The sequence below is a fragment of the Photinus pyralis genome, unplaced genomic scaffold (assembly GCF_008802855.1).
Source record: "Photinus pyralis isolate 1611_PpyrPB1 unplaced genomic scaffold, Ppyr1.3 Ppyr1.4_LG10, whole genome shotgun sequence".
Taxonomy (NCBI): Eukaryota; Metazoa; Arthropoda; class Insecta; order Coleoptera; family Lampyridae; genus Photinus; species Photinus pyralis.
In genome coordinates, this window is record NW_022170250.1 from 19,185,769 (window position 1) to 19,202,470 (window position 16,702).

A 16,702-nucleotide genomic window follows, 5' to 3' on the forward strand; every position below is an offset into this window, starting at 1 on the left:
TCAACAAAGGTGTCAACTACTTTAATATAAAAAAAAGCATTAAATATAGGGTTCTTAAAGTGAATCTTCAGGTATCAACAACGCCGCGATGCACGCGGTCATAAAGCAGACAATTTCGCCGGCGATGAAGGCCCTAAAGACCGTCGACGTTATGGCACTCCTCTTTTTCGGCATTAAAACGGACAGCGCCGAAATCATAATTCCGATCGATCCCGGATTGGAAAATCCGCAAATGGCATAGGTCGCTATCATCTTGGTCCGCTTCTGCAAGTCCAGGTTTTGAATGTGATCGATCGCGAAGCACTCACTTACCGTCAGAACCATTTTACCCATCTCCTTGAACGCGGCAAACTCGTTGACCACCGTCTTAATTCCAATCAGCTTACCGACCATCTCGCTTTCGTCCCAAGGTACGCCCATGATGAAGCTAATCGGCATGAATACGTAACCGACCGCCTGCTCGATTGTCCAGACGCTATCGCCGTCGTAGCCTTAGGCGTTAAGTGCACTATGGAGCCGCGGTGCTTGGGTTGGAACTTACCTACTAAAAACCCCAGCCAGGACAAAATTCCGTTGAGGAAGAAAATGAGGGAGATGAACGCGATGAGGTTCGCAGTAATTCCTAAGACAAGCTCGAGCGCCATCGCCGCCCCTTTGCTTGCCGCGTCCAAAGCGGAGGAGTACTCACTGAAACGAACCGTTTACTACTCAAGAACCCTGGTGCTCGCTTACGATTTAAGTAGTTGAATAGACTCCTTGGTTGCGATAACCTCTTCGGTCTCCGGATAGGTGAGCTTACTGTAGCACAACGCAGCCGGGGCGGACATGACGCTCGCCGTGATTAAGTGGGAGGCTTCCGCTCCAAAGGAGATGTAAGCCGCGAGCACAGTACCTGAAAGGAAAATGTAGTACCGTTACGTAGTTCGATTGGAAAGGTACCGGAAACTGTTGCGAAACCGCTTGTCATAATTGCGTGAATTTCGGAAACGGTTAGGTCTTCTAGGTACGGTTTCAGGAGCAAGGGCGCCTCGCTCTGACCAAAGCGAGCGGTTATTACCCACACCGAAGCCGAGCGTCGGCGATCAACTTACCATGCCGAGGAAAATGTTGGCGGCGCTGTTGACGCTCTCGCAGATGGCGGTACCCATCACAGCCTGCAGGAATTCCCCCAAGGTCACGATCGCCTTCTGCATGATTCCGTAGTGATACAGGATGTTGATTATAAATCCCAGGAAATATATCGTGGAAAGTGCCTGAGGAGATAAATTTAGCGGTCAGCGGATCTCAAACTTTCAAACGATTTCTGCCCCACCCGTGCAATTAAAACTAGACTAAACCTGTGTAGTCCTCTGGTCTAGATCCGAGTTTAGATTTACTAGGCCCTTAAAGGGATTGTGGAAGCTCTAAGAAACTGCTAGCGCCAGGTTTATGTAAGTTTCCCACTTTTAAAGACCTTTACAATGCGTTAGGGACCTTAAAGGTTCAGATACTATATTATGTGCCAGAGAACTATCACAAAGCTCCATAAAAGCCCTCAAAAACCGTTCAAGGCTTAAACTTCATAACATTACTCAGGACTCTTGAAGACTAAGTCCCAATTAAAGGTTCTAAACACGTAATGATCTTAGAGGTCCACCAGGCCGGCAGTGAAACCTTGAGTTACCCCATACTTACCTACAGCTCTGGAGAAATAATTGTGAGCAGCGCCATCCAGCATTGGGAGGTGAGACATAGTCCGGAAAGGAATTGAATAAAGTCCAGAATTTTGTGCGTAAAAGGACAAGAACAAATAAAATATAACATAATAAAAGGAGAAACAAAGGAAACCTTCTCCGGGACAAAAACCTCTGCATTGCAAAAAAAATGCAAGGGAAGACACGCAAATAAAACATGCAATGGTCTTTTCCTTACATCTATGAAAATCTCCGGGCGCTTGACTGCCTGGGTAGGGGGGGTATTCAATCTCCAAGTTTTGCATTTTACAATATTCGTCAGGAAAGTCGAGCTGTAAGTTTGGAGGGATAACGTAGCACCGGAGAGCCTGGTGGGTATGTATGGAAAAACCCCCAGGAAAAAAAAGGTTCAATGTCCTTTTCTCTACAACCATAAAAACCTTCGGACGCTTGGCAGGGGGGTATTCCGTACTAAAAGGAAAGATTCAATGTTCTTTGCCACGGACCTAGCAAAAACTCCGGAAGCTTGTCTAACTGGGGGGTATTCCATACCCCCCAAACCCCCGGTTTTCCATTTTTCCCCAAAAGTCTGTGAAGTATGCAATTTTCGTCAGGAAATCAAGATCCGATGGTCTTTTACAGAAAACTATTACGGGAGTTCTTAGAACTGTACGTTTGGAGGGATATCGTAGCACCGGGAGGTCTGGTGGGTATGGAAAACCCCCCAGGAAAAGAGAAAAGGTCCAATGTCCTCTTCTCTACAACCATAAAAACCTTCGGACGCTTGGCAGGGGGGTATTCCGTACTAAAAGGAAAGATTCAATGTTCTTTTCCCTACATATAAAGATCCCCCCCCCGGCATCACCCGTGGCGCGTTAGAATGGATATCTTTCTTCTTGAAGACTAGCCCTTTAGGCCATTTCAATATCGCATTGACCCTTATGTGCCATAAGCGCATAATTGTGGAAGTTGCCCTTTTTTGGTCGGAAGTTTCTCACACACAGGACACTTTTGGGCCAACCCTTTACCCCTCCTTCCTAGGCGGAGGTTTCTCGGATAACTTAGGCAGCATAGATCCCTATTAAAAGCTCCCTTACTTCTTAGGGTTAATCCGCCGTCATCCTTGTTTTTGATTTCTATGTTAGCCCTTGGTGCCTTTTCGATATTGCGCCAGTCCCTTAGGTGTTATTGGCACGTAATCATGATCGTCTTTGCCTCTAAGACTCGCCCTGTAGCTTTTAGATTAGGCGCTTCCTTGTCCCTTGCGCCATTTTGATATGGCATCCTCTGGTCCTTGATCTGTTGTTTCAACGCTTATACGCCACCATATTATACCGTTCCTTTTTGCCACTTGCTCTATATTCGCTCTTCTTCTGCTCCTCTACTTTCTTTATGCTCTGGTTACGATGTGGTTTCTTGATCATCTGGATCTTTTCCTGGGTCTTCTGCTCATTGCTGGGTCACCCCTTCAATACCTTTCTCGTCTGATTCTTCTAAGGCCCTTTCTTTAGTACGCTGCTGCTCTCCTGTTCCTCCTACGTGTTGCCGATCCATGGAACCTATTCTGTTCTCTTGGTTTTTGTAGTTTGCTATTTTGCCTTTTCGGCTCGTTTTTCGTTCTTCACTCGCCTGTTTTTCTGCCCTTGTTTTTCCTTACCTCCTCTTTAGCTTTTTTCATTTTTATTTTCGGCTCTTTTGGTCTTATCTGTTTCCCTTGTACTCCTATACCATAATATCTACCATTCCTTTGCTCTCTTTATTTGCTTGCACGTTCTCTACTCGTTATAGGCCCTTCGCTGTTCTTACTCTGGTCTTTGCTTTTGTATTTCATCCAATGTTCTCTTACGCTTCTGATGTTGTCTGCTTTCATTGTGCTTTTTCTATACTCCCCCTACGCTTTGCATCCTTGTTGATATTTGTCTGTCCCCTGATCAATTTCTGGTCGTTCCGTGAAATCCAGATCTTCTCCCTCTGCTTCCAGTTGTCTTCATCCCTGGCAAGCATTTTTATTTTCTCTATTTTTCTATCTCTTCTTGTACTATGTAATTTCGTGTTTTTCCGTTCAGGCACTCACTTATAATAAACTGGATCCGTATTTCTCTTTGACTTTTGATTTTCTTAATATTCTTCTCTCTTTTTCTTTATATTATGTCTTTTATCTCTTCATCCGTTTCTCGCCCTTCCTTCTCTATCTAATATTTTGTCTTGCTCTTTGACCTATGGATGTAGGAACATCAGATAATCGATATTCTCTTCTTTTTCCCACGTATGCTCTAGTTCTCTTCTTCTTCCTCGAATATTTCACTTCCTCTTTACTCCTTTATTGGAATGTGCCAGTTCCCTGATCAATGTTTGGCGTTTTCTTCTTCTGGTCTTTAGTTCATTTGTAATTTTTCTTCTTTCTCTATGGCTTTTCTGTTTCTTTTACTGCTCCTCCATTTTCCTGCATTTTTCCACCACCCCCCGTCCACCGTCTGTCCTAGGCTTGTGTGCTCTTCAAACTCTCCTGATACCTTACCCTTTTTTCATTTCCTCTTCTCATACTGTCCAGGTATGCATATTCTCTCTTCCTCTGTCCATTTATGCACCGCTCTTCTATCTCTACATCTGCCCTTCTGCACCTTTTGCCCTCTATGCATTACGTTTATACACCCGATATTCTTTTCCTCTTCTACTTTCCTTTGTCTCTACTTAGATAATTCTCTACCTCTATCCCAGTTATGCTCGAAATGTGGTCCTTTGTCATCGGATCATTTTCCTGCATTGATACTTTTCCTCTCCTCGTTTCCTCTTCTTCTCATTTACTCAACTACCTACCCGCTTTCTTCTAATACTTCTTTCCTCCATTGTTCCGTTGCCCGTTTCCCCCTACTCAAGCAGCTCATCTGGTTTTTTCTCATTCTGTTTACACGTCTGCTCTTCCTCTCCTCCTGATGATCCTCTTCTGCTCTCTTTTTATGTCGCCTCCACTGCTAATTTTCTCGTTTTCTTTTATTCGGCCCTTCTGCTCTTCATCTTGTTTTTCTATATCTTCTGTGTTCCGCCATGTCGATGCATTGACATAGCCCCCCCCCCACACCCAACACAAAAATCATGGGTCTGGCAGAAGTAAAAGTGGAGTTAGCGGGTGATGGATCAGAAGGTCACGAAACGTAACATCTTTACCTCAAATTATAGAATGTTGGGCAGCTACCCATAGGTCTGCCCCCCCCCCCCCCGGTTTGAAAAACGCTAAATTACGTGATCACTTACCTGGAACGCAAAGACAGCCTCGCGGTAAACCAAAAATTCGCCATAGACAAACGCGGAACCGTTGGAGGCGTAACTCAAAAACTTGCTGGTCTTATTTCCCAGACAGTCGAAGATATTTCTCCCGACATCCCACCTGATCGTAAGCAGGCCGAATCCAAACTGCAGAATGAGGCCCCAAAAGACAGGTCTCCACTTGATCTAAACGATTTTGACCGTTAATCCTATGGAGACGTTTCCCACTTACGTGTCTGGGATGCTTGCAGAACAGAAAACCGAAAACCAAGAAGACGAGTAGTCCGAGCAGCGGTACCAATCTTCGCCGGTTGTCTCTGGTATCAAACCCTAGGTATACGCCGATTGCGACGAAGATCACAGTGTAGAAGGTGGCCTTTACGGCTCTGCAATCAGAGAGGGGCTAAGTCGGTGACTTTGGGCACAAATACTCACCGATTTGAAAAAATTTTTGAGAACTGCTTCCCATCCACGCCATCGATGACGATGGGAAGCAGGAAGGGCTTTATAATCAGATAGTACGCGACCATAAAGTAAACCAAGATGAAGATGATCATCAGCAGACCATAACCAGTGCATGTCGTACTCGCTAGACTGTCACCTGCAAGCATCGCCGAGTTTCGGCATCCTCCCCAAAGCCAATGTACTCACTTGAGAAGTTCACAAAGTAGTGGGTCGCCCACGCAAAGTAGCCCACGAAGACGACGTTCAAGATGACGTACAGGCAAATCTTGAGAGTCCTTTCGTTTTTCCGAACCACTTCGCCGGTGCCATTTTGCAAATTTTGGAGGAGTCTAGATAGTCCATCGGACGACACTCGGTGTTTCTCTTCGGGCTCGATTTCCTTGTCGAATATTTCAACGCTGTTCGATAGGTGTCCGCGGGTTTGCTAAAACAAATGTCAGTAAGTTAGATAAAGGGACGCACACTTTTTTTTAGAGATAACTCGTTATCTTAATGAGTTGCCAAACAAAGGTTTTTTAAACACAGGTAAATTGCTTAATCAGGAGAATCCGGTTAACTCGCACAAATCCGAATATTCCAACAAATCCCAAGAATCAAATGGCTCCAAAGTATCCCAGAAATATAAGGAAACCAATGAAACCAAGGAATCCCCAGAATCCAAAGAGTCCAAGGAATGTAAGGAATGCAGGGAATCCAAGGGATCCAAAAAATCGGAAACATCTGATGAATCCACAGCGTTCGAAGGGTCCCAAGAATCTGAAGGATCCGAGAATACGAAGCACCAAGAGAACGATCCGAAGGATTTGAAAAATTCCGAAAGAATGCGAGGTATCCGAGGAATCCAAAGAACCCAAAGAATTCGAAGAACTCAAAGGAGTTATATATACGGAATGTTTGTAGGGATATCCATGGTCTGTGGTACCCAACAGATCTGTACCGTACTGGTGCATCTGAAGAATGCAAATAGTTCAAAGAATCAGAAGGATCACATGGATCTGAATAACCCAAGGCGTATTAAGAATCCAAACAATACCTCAAAAATAGGAATACAAGAAAGGTTTTCTGAAAAATTTTAAGAATCTGTGAATACAAAGAAGCTCGAAGCACCTAAGGAGCCTATGGAATCCGAAAGATCCGAAGAATTCGACAAATCTGAAGAATCTGAAAAATCCTAAAAACCCGGTTTATCTGAATGGAGAATTTTGTTAATTCGAAGAATCCCATTAATCCGCATAAGCCAAATAGTCCAAAAAATCCCAAGAATCATAAGAATATCTTTGAAATCCAAGAAATATCCGCGGAAGTCCGAGGAATTCCTGGAAGAAGAAAGAGCTTTAGTGATCCAAAGGGTGTAAAGATACTGAACATCTGAAAAGCCTGAACAAGCCGAAGAAGCTGAAGAAGTTGAAGAAACTAAAGAAGCCGAAGAAGCGGAAGAAGCCGAAGAATCCGAGAAACCGAAGAAGCCGAAGGAGCCGGAGAAGTCGAAGAAACCAAAGAAACCGAAAAAGCCGAAGAAGTCGAAAAAACCGAACGAAGGTGTGGGATCTGTGGGGTCTGAGGGATCTGAAGAATATGAAGGATTTGAAGGATCTGAAGGATCTGAGAAAAATTCCGAGAATCATAAGAATATCCTTGGAATCCAAGAAATAGTGAGATTGCCAAGAATCCGCGGAAGTATTTGATAAATGAAAACAAAACCTAATGGATCCGAGAAGTCCTAAAAGTCCGAGAAATTCCTGGAAGAAGAAAGAGCTTTAGTGATCCAAAGGGTGTAAGAATCTGAATGATCGTGGAAGCGGAAGAAGCCGAAGAAGCGGAAGAAGCCGAAAAATCCGAAGAAGCTGAATAAGCCGAAGAAGCTGATTGAAGAATTGATGAAGCTGAAGAAGCTGAAGAAGCCGAAGAAGCCGAAGAATCCGAAGAGGCCGAAAAACCCAAGAAGCCGAAGAAGCTGATGAAGAAGTAAGCTGAAGAAGCCGACGAAGCTGATGAAGAAGGTGATAAAGAAGCTGATGAAAAAGCTGATGAAGAAACTGATGAAGAAGCTGATGAAAAAGTTGGAGAATCCGAAGAAGCCGAAGAAGCCGAAGAAGCCAAAGAAGCCGAAGAAGCTGATGACTGATGAGGAAACTGATGAAGCTAAAGTAGCTAAAGAAGCCGAAGAAGCTGATGAAGAAGCCGATGAAGAAGCTGGAGAAGCTGAAGAAGCCGAAGAAGCTGATGACTGATGAGGAAACTGATGAAGCTAAAGTAGCTAAAGAAGCCGAAGAAGCTGATGAAGAAGCCGATGAAGAAGCTGGAGAAGCTGAAGAAGCCGAAGAAGCTGATGACTGATGAGGAAACTGATGAAGCTAAAGTAGCTAAAGAAGCCGAAGAAGCTGATGAAGAAGCCGATGAAGAAGCTGGAGAAGCTGAAGAAGCCGAAGAAGCTGATGACTGATGAGGAAACTGATGAAGCTAAAGTAGCTAAAGAAGCCGAAGAAGCTGATGAAGAAGCCGATGAAGAAGCTGGAGAAGCTGAAGAAGCCGAAGAAGCTGATGACTGATGAGGAAACTGATGAAGCTAAAGTAGCTAAAGAAGCCGAAGAAGCTGATGAAGAAGCCGATGAAGAAGCTGGAGAAGCTGAAGAAGCCGAAGAAGCCAAAAAAGCGGAAGAAGCCAAAGAAGCTGATAAAGAAGAGGGAGAAGCTGAAGAAGCCGAAGATGCCGAAGAAGTCGAAAAAACTAAACGAAGCTGTGGAGTGTGAGGGGTCCGAAGAATCTGAAGAATCTGAAGGATCTGAAGGATCTGAAGGATCTGAAGGATCTGAAGGATATGAAGGATCTGAAAAATGTGAGGGATCTGAAGGATCAGAGGGACCAGACGGATCTGAAGGAACTGAAGGATCTGAGGGATCTAAAAAATCTGAGAGATCAGAGGCATCTAAGGGATCTGAGGGATTTGAGGGATCTGAGGGATCTGAAGAATCTGAGGGATATGAGGGATCTAAGGGACCTAAAGCATATGAGGGATCTGGAGGATCTGAGGAATGAGAAGGATCTGAAGGATTTAAAGAATCTGAAGCATCGTGGAAAGTCTGCAAGAGCCGAAGAAGCGCAAGAAGCTGAAGAAGCAGAAGGAGCCGAAGACACCCAAGAAACTGAAGAAGCGGAAGAAGCCGAAGAAGCGGAAGAAGTCGAAGAAGCCAGAGAAGTCGAAGAAGCCAGAGAAGTCGAAGAAGCCAGAGAAGTCGAAGAAGCTGAAGAAGCTGAAGAAGCTGAAGAAGCTGAAGAAGCTGAAGAAGCTGAAGAAGCTGAAGAAGCTGAAGAAGCTGAAGAAGCTGAAGAAGCAGAAGAAGCTGAAGAAGCTGAAAAGCTGAAGAAAGCTGAGAAGTCGAGAAGCTGAAGAAGCTGTAAACGAAAGAAGCTGAAGAAGCTGAAGAACGCTGAAGAAGCTGATGTAGAAGCTAAGAAGCTGAAAGAAGCGAAGAAGCTGAAAAGTCTGAAGAAGCTGAAGAAGCTGTAAGAAGCGAAGAAAGCTGAAAGAACTGAAGAAGTTGAAGAAGCGAGAAGCTGCGAAAGCTGAAAAGCTGAAGAAGCGAAGAACTGATAGAAGCTGAAGAAGCTGAAGAAGGAAGAAGCTGAAGAGCTTGAGAAGCTGAAAAGAAGCTGGAAGAAGCTGAAGAAGCTGAGACAGCTGAAGAAGCTGATAGAAGCTTGAAGAAACTGAAGAAGCTGAAGAAGCTGAAAAGGCTGAAAAGAAGCGCTGAAAGAAGCTGAAGAAGCTGAAAGTGGAAAAGCTGAAAAGAAGCTGAAAGAAGAGAAGAAGTGAAGAAGCTGAAAAGGCTGAAAAAGCTGAAAAGAAGCTGAAAGTCTGAAGAAGCTGAAGAAGCTTGAAGAAGCTGAAAAGAGAAGCGAAGAGCTAAGAAGCTGAGAAAGTCTGAAAGAAGCTGAGAAGCTGAAAGCTGAAAGAAGCTGAGAGCTGAAGAAGCTGAAGAAGACTGAAGAAGCTGAAGAGCTGAAAGAGTGAAGAAGCGAAAAGAAGAAGCCAGAAGAAGCTGAGAAAGCTGTAAGGAGCTGAAAGCTTTGAAAAAGCTGAAGAAGCTGAAGAAGCGATAAAGAAAGAAGCTGTAAGAGCTGAAGATAGCTGAGAGAAGCGAAGAAGCTGCAAGAAGCTGAAGAAGCTGAAGAAGCTGAAGAAGCTGAAGAAGCGGAAGAAGCGGAAGAAGCCGAAGAAGCGGAAGAAGCCGAAGAAGCCGAAGAAGCCGAAGAAGCCGAAGAAGCCGAAGAAGCCGAAGAAGTCGAAGAAGCCGAAGAAGCTGAAGAAGCTGAAAAAGCTGAAGAAGCGGAAGAAGCTGAAGAAGCTGCAGAAGCCGAAGACGCTGATGAAGAAGCTGGAGAAGTTGAAGAAGCTGCAGAAGCCGAAGACGCTGATGAAGAAGCTGGAGAAGTTGAAGAAGCTGCAGAAGCCGAAGACGCTGATGAAGAAGCTGGAGAAGTTGAAGAAACCGAAGAAACCAAAAAAGCGGAAGAAGTTGAAAAGGCTGATGAAGAAGCTGAGGAAACCGAAGAAACCGAAGAATACGAAAAAAGCCGAAGACGCCGAAGAAGCCGAAGAAGCCAAAGAAGCTGTGACATCTGCGGGGTCTGAAGGATCTGAGGGATCTGAAGGATTTGAAGGATCTGAGGGATCAGAGGGATTTGAAGAATCTGAGGGATATGAAGGATCTAAGGGACCTAAAGCATATGAGGGATCTGCAGGATGTGAGAGATCCGATGGATCTGAAGGTTTTAAAGAATCTGAAAGATCCCGGAAAGTTTGCAAGAGCCGAAGAAGCGGAGGAAGCCGAAGAAGCAGAAGAGGTCGAAGAAGCCAGAGAAGTCGAAGAAGCTGAAGAAACTTAAGGAGCTGAAGAAGCTGAAGAAGCTCAAGGAGCTGAAGAAGCCGAAGAAGCCGAAGGAGCTCATGAAAAAGCTGAAGAAGCCGAAGAAACCAAAAAAGCGGAAGAAGTCGAAGAAGTTGAAAAAGCTGATGAAGAAGCTGAGGAAGCCGAAGAAGCCGAAGAAGCTGCAGAAGCCGAAGAAACTGATGAAGAAGCTGGAGAAGTTGAAGAAACCGAAGAAACTAAAAAAGCGGAAGAAGTTGAAAAGGCTGATGAAGAAGCTGAGGAAGCCGAAGAAGCCGAAGAATATAAAAAAAGCCGAAGACGCCGAAGAAGCTGTGACATCTGCGGGGTCTGAGGGGACTGAAGCATCTGAAGCATCTGAAGCATCTGAAGCATCTGAAGCATCTGAAGTATCTGAAGGATCTGAAGGATCTGAAGGATCTGAAGGATCTGAAGGATCTGAAGGATCTGAAGGATCTGAAGGATCTGAAGGATCTGAAGGATCTGAGGGATCTGAAGGATCTGAGGGATCTGAAGGATCTGAGGGATCTGAAGGATCTGAGGGATCTGAAGGATCTGAGGGATCTGAAGGATCACAGGGATCAGAGTGATTTGAGGCAACTGAGCGATCTGAGGAATCAGAGAAATCTGAGGGATCTGAGGGATATGAGGAATCTAACGCATCTGAGGGGTCTGAAGGATCTGAGAGATCGGAAGGATCTGAGGGATGAGAAAGATTTAAGGGATTTGACGAATTTGAGCGATTGATGAAAATCTGAAGGAAGCGAGGGAAGCGAGGAAAGCGAAGGAAGCGAAGGAAATGATGAAAGTGAAAGAAGCGAAGGAATTGAATGATCTAAAAACTTGAAGGACCTAAAGGGTCCGAAGTATTAGAGTAGTAACGATTTTTAGGAACAATCAACAAGAAGAAGAATATTCAGTAATAATGATAAGAAAAAGAAATGAGTCATGACAAGAGGATTCTTTGAGTATCGTTTCGGAGAGTCAGCAGCAAAACATTGAGGTTGACCATTTGGGGATATGGTGCCTGTATGAATGACTTCTTCAGATTCCGATTTCTTTTGGAAGAGATTAAATGAGCTTCTGGCCTGAATGACCACCAACAGAAAAATTGGTACTGATCATTAATTAGGGGCTGTGACTGACAGCTATTGAGGTACAATTCCGAGCGGAACAATTTGAATAAGTAATTAAAAAAGACGCTCTCCTTTCGATGACCGAATCAAAGTTGCAAGGAGAAAGTTATTATACCTACGTCAATGCGGTTTTCCCATTCACGTAAGCAACAATTTCAAAAACAAATCCTTTAGTTTAAGGTGTTATTAGGGACCTAATATAAAGTCACTTACGTACTTCGATAATATTTTCGGTGGAGTTCGTCGAGTTCATCCTAATCACTTCCAACACAATTAAAAACTAATTAGGCCAATACGTGTAAGTAAACTTTATGAAGGTAAACGTGACATTATCGCGCATAGTTTATCTACAAGTGTGCATTTACAAATAGGTAGGTACTGTAAAGATGTTCACGTCCCACTACGTTAAAACAGCGGCGCCATTACGTATCAAGGTTTTTCCATCAGTTTCTTCGCCATCAAGTGTAACGGGTACTTAGATATGGTGATTGGGATGACGCATAGTTTACGTGCGCCTGCCGAAATTTACCCACAATCGAGATAAAGGCGATTATTTGATATAGGAGTGTTGACACTAGCACTACGAGCTTAATTTACATTTTCTCGGTATTTAAGGCACCAGGGAAATCATCCCCCAAGAACTCTTGGGCAAAAGTAAACAGTTATTGATCAGAGGATGAAGCTTTTTACCAAGTTCTCTACCTTTAGGCCCTCCTAGCAAACTAAGCCTCCAAATAAATGGTCCAAACGAGATCTTTACTGGCGCACCTTTTTTAGTTACCCCAAACCCTTCCCATTCAGACACCTAGGAGCTGGTGTCTTTTAGATACTTCCACGTTCCAGATCTTTCAGATTCTTTAGATCCTTCAAATCTTTCAAATTCTTCAGATTCATCAGATCTTTCAGGTATCCTTCCAAATTCTTTTGGATCTTTTCCACGTTTCATACCTTTTCATCAGATCCTTTAGGCCTTTACGTGTTTTACTATCTTGACATCTTACGCATTCTTCCCTTGATTATCAGTTCTTTAAATCGGCCACATTATCTAATTCATTAAGTTCTCCTGATTCTCCACGAATTTTCCAAAACCATAGGATCTTCAGACTTCCTAGAATTATTGAGATCATTAGAATTTTTAAGATTCATTATATAGCTATGACGTTTACCCTAAAATTCCTAGGATTCTAGTAAGCTTAGTAGTTCTATGATTCCGGGAATTCTTAAGAATCTTGGGATTTTTAAATTCTTCTTCATCTTTCAGATCCTTTAAAAATGGTTAACGTCTTCTGGATCTTTCAAATTCTACGGATCTTTTGCACGTTTTATATCCTTTGATCAGATTCTTTAGGTCTTCAAGTTCCTTACATTCTTAACGGTGCTTTCGAATCTTGAAATTTCTTTAACTTTTAGAATTCTCTATTAAGGTTTTTTGGGCCTTAGTACCCTTAATACTTTTAGGGTTCTTAGGCTTCCTAGCCTCCTCAAGATTTTTGCAATTTTTGGAGTTCTTAGGGCTCCTGAATTTTTTAAAGCTTAAGATCTTGGGATATCCTAGATTCTTATAAGATTTTTAAGGTTCCTAGGATTGTTAAGCTTTTCATAATTCTTAGGGCTCTTTGAATTTTTTGAATTGTGAATATTATGATCCTTAGGATTCTTCGGATTTTTTGGTATCTTATAAATGTTAAGATCTTTATTATTTTTTGAACTCTCTAGATTACTAAGGTAATTCAAATTCTCTAAGAAGTTGTCCCCAGATCCACTTCAAAAATTCTTACAAATTCTCCTCGGGGATGCGAAATCCCCGGAGAATTCTCTCGCAAGAGCCTGATCCCGGTGATAATCTCTGCTGTCCTGATTTTTAGGAATGTTTATGTCCTACTCTTCTCTGGGTGCTTTGTATTATTTGCTTCTCTAATTTCATAGAATTTTCAGAATTATTAGAAAAGATTCTTTGTATCTCGTACAATCTCTTTCATAAAAGTCATTAGGATTTGTAAGATTCCTAGTAAGCTTAGGATTTCTATGATTTCTGGAATTCTTGGCAATCGGGATTTTTAAGATTTTTGCATTCTAAAAATTTTAACAATTACAGTGTTTCCTAGGATTATTAGAATTTTATTAAGGTTCCTAGGGTTTGTAAAATTCTCTCTTAAGATTTTTAGGGCCTTAGTACCCTTAATCCTCTTACGGTTCTTAAGGTTCTTAGGATCTTCAAGATTTTTGCAATTCTGGGAGTTCTTAGGACTTCTGGTTTTTTTCTCGCTTAAGAGCTTTAGGATTTGCTAGATTCTTAGAAGATTCTTAAGGTTCCTAAAATTCTTAAGGTTTTTATAGTTCTTAAAACTCTTTGGAATTTTAGTATTGTTAATATTCGTATGACATTTAGGATTTTTAGGAATTTATAAATTGAAGAATTGTTATTATTCTTAGACTCCTAAGATTCTTAGGGTTCTTAGAATATCCTCCAAGTCAAATTGCCCGTAGATCTATCGCTTTTCATAAAATTCGATCCGGAATTTTCATATTCTACACTTCTCTACATGCTTCTCCAAATTCATAGGATTTTCAGGATTTTCAGTGTTTATTAAGATCGTTAGAATTCTTAAGATCCATTATATAACTATGCTCCTTAGAATGATTATGATTTTTCAGATTTTCATAATTCTTGATTTCTTAATAAGCTTAGGATTTCAATGATTCCTGGAATTATTGAGGATTTTGGGGTTTTTATAATTTTTAAATTCTTAAGATTTTAACAATTCCAGCGTTTGTAGGATTTTTAGGAGTTTATTAAGATTCCTAGGATTTTTAGAATTCTTACGAGAACCTTTACTACCCTTAAGACTCTTAGGGTTCTTAAACTTCTGAGGGTTCTCATGATTTTTGTAATTATTCAGGTTCTTAGAGGATTCTTAAGTTTTTCATAATTCTGACTAGTCCGGATTTTTCGAATTCTTATTATCTTTAGGATTTTTAGAATTTTTAGGAATCTCAGAAATGTTAGGATGTTTATTATTCTAAGAACTCTTACGGATCTATCGTTCCTCAAACAATTCGACCTTACAAACTCTCCTCGGAGAAGCTCGCTCCCCGGAAAAGTCTCACCCAAGAGCCCGATCCTCTCCTGATTTCCATTTTCTCATTTTCATAGCCTACACTTCTCTAGGTACTTTGCACTATTTACTTCTCTAAATTCATAAGATTTTCAAGATTTTTAGAATGATTAAGTTCTTTAGCATTATTAAAACCCATTGTACAGCTATATCTGATTTCTCAAATTTTTGGGAATCCGGATTTTTTAGATTCTTACATTTTAAAGATTCTAGCAATTCCAGCCTTTTTTAGGATTATTAGAATTGTATTAAGGTTGCTAGGATTTTTATAATTCTCTCTTAACTTGTTTAGGCCTTTAGTACCCTTAATACTCTTAACGTTCTCAATCTTCTTAGGCTCCTCAAGATTTTTGCAATTCTTTGAGTTCGTAGGACTCCTAGATTCTTTAAAGCTTAAGATCTTTAAGATTGCTAAATTTCTAAGAAGATTCTTAAGGTTCCTAGTATTCTCAAGCTTTTTATAGTTCGTGAGGCTCTTTGGGGTTTTAGAATTGTTAATATTCGTATAATATTTAGGATTTTTAGGAATCTTAAAAATTACAGAATGTTTATTATTCTTAGACTCCTAAAGATTCCTAGGGTTCTTCGAATACTCTCCAAGTGAAATTGCCATCAGATCTATCACTCCTCACAAAATTCGACGTCGGATGTTTAGGATTTCTTAGATTCATAAAGATTCTTACAGTTTCTAGGATTCTTAAGCTTTTTTCATTTAGAATTGGTAATCTTCATATGACCCTTGCGATTTTTAGGAATCTTAGAAATTGCAAAATTTTTATTATTCAATGGACTCTTAAGATTCCTAGGGTTCTTCGAATTCTCTCCAAACGAAATTGTCCTCAAATCTATCACTCCTCAAAAAAATTCGATCTTACAAATTACTTCTTGGCGAAGTTCGCTCCCCGGAGAAATCTCACGCAAGAGCCTGATCTCGGTATACAATCCCTCCTCTCCTGATATTCCGAAATTTTCATATTCTACACTTGTGTAAAAACTTAAGCATTAAGTGCCCCATCCATAGAATCCATAGGAATTTCAGGATTCTTAGAATCTTTAAGTTCATTAGAATTATTAAGGTCCATTGTACTCGTATAGCAATAATCTTTCAAATCATTAGGATTTATAAGATTCCTAGTAAGCTTAGGATTTGCATAATTTCTGGAATTCTTGGAAATCGGGATTTTTAAGATTTTTAAATTCTTAAAATTCCAGCTTATTTTAGGATTATTAGAATTTTATTAATGTTCCTACTTTTAGGGTTCTTAAGCTCCTCAAAATTCTTGCAATTCTGGTGGTTCTTAGGACTCTTAGATTCTTGTAAAGTTTAAGATCTTTAGAATTTCCTAGATTTTTACAAGATTCTTAAGGTTCCTAGGATTCTTAAGCATTTCATAATTCTTAGGGTTCTTTGGATTTTTAGAATTGTTAATATTCTTATGATCTTTAGGATTCTTAGAATTTTTAGGAATCTTACAAATGTTAGGATAGTCTCTCTAAGAGATCTCTCCAAGAGATTTCAGGGAATTAGTATTTTAAAGCCTTAGTCTTCTAGAGTGTACAGAATCCGAACCTTGAAGAGCCTCAAGTTACTTCATGTGTCCTTAAAGGCTCCTAAAGGCCCATTTAATTCACCAATAGTCTCAAAAAATGGCATTTTAGAATTGACTTGCCCTGTATATCTTGTAATGGGTCAATTATTGCGAAATATGCCCAAATTAAAATTTTTAAAGAAAAAACTCACCCAATTGTATCGTATTGTTCGCGGTGGCGGATTCATACCGAACTTTTTGTTAAGCACTCACTTCTCATTTAGCGCCTACGTGCGAAATGATTTGTTGTTTTGATCGAGATCAATTAAACGAATAATTAGTCTCGATTGAACTTAATTGAGTGGTCCATTGCCGCACAGTTTGTGATTCTCAGGTGCTTGGCCGGCGAAGTTGGGGAGTTTTTCGTGTTTTGTTCGTTATGGCAATGGAATACCCATACTATACAGCCGTTTTTGCATGGCACTCTCTTAAGGAGATTCTAAAACAAACGATTAAAGACTAAATTCTTTATCAATTTGCGTTGAAAGAACCAAGAACGCTCTGCAAGTGGCCTAGAAAGTCCCAGAAGGAAGGTAAGAGGTATACCGAGGCCACCTAGAGGAGACCAT

General features: G+C 41.2%; 1 protein-coding gene across 3 annotated transcripts; it reads right to left on the reverse strand.

Moving 5' to 3' along the window:
• LOC116161667 (solute carrier family 28 member 3-like) lies at nucleotides 1-16,347 on the reverse strand. 3 transcript variants are annotated; one of them, XM_031475100.1, is made up of 11 exons: nucleotides 16,286-16,347; nucleotides 5,589-5,826; nucleotides 5,373-5,538; nucleotides 5,170-5,323; nucleotides 4,926-5,123; nucleotides 1,092-1,253; nucleotides 940-1,033; nucleotides 733-892; nucleotides 542-687; nucleotides 313-491; nucleotides 1-264 (listed from the first exon to the last, which is right to left on the reverse strand). In XM_031475100.1, exons 1-11 carry the CDS (start codon nucleotides 16,319-16,321, stop codon nucleotides 55-57), a joined length of 1,743 nt encoding a protein of 580 aa, XP_031330960.1. In that variant the 5' UTR covers nucleotides 16,322-16,347; the 3' UTR covers nucleotides 1-54. The 3 variants fall into 3 exon arrangements, with proteins under 3 accessions (XP_031330960.1, XP_031330959.1, XP_031330961.1); XM_031475099.1 differs by lacking the exon at nucleotides 16,286-16,347 and adding an exon at nucleotides 11,646-11,817; XM_031475101.1 differs by lacking the exon at nucleotides 16,286-16,347 and adding an exon at nucleotides 11,642-11,814.
• Between the last annotated feature and the right edge of the window lie 355 nt (nucleotides 16,348-16,702).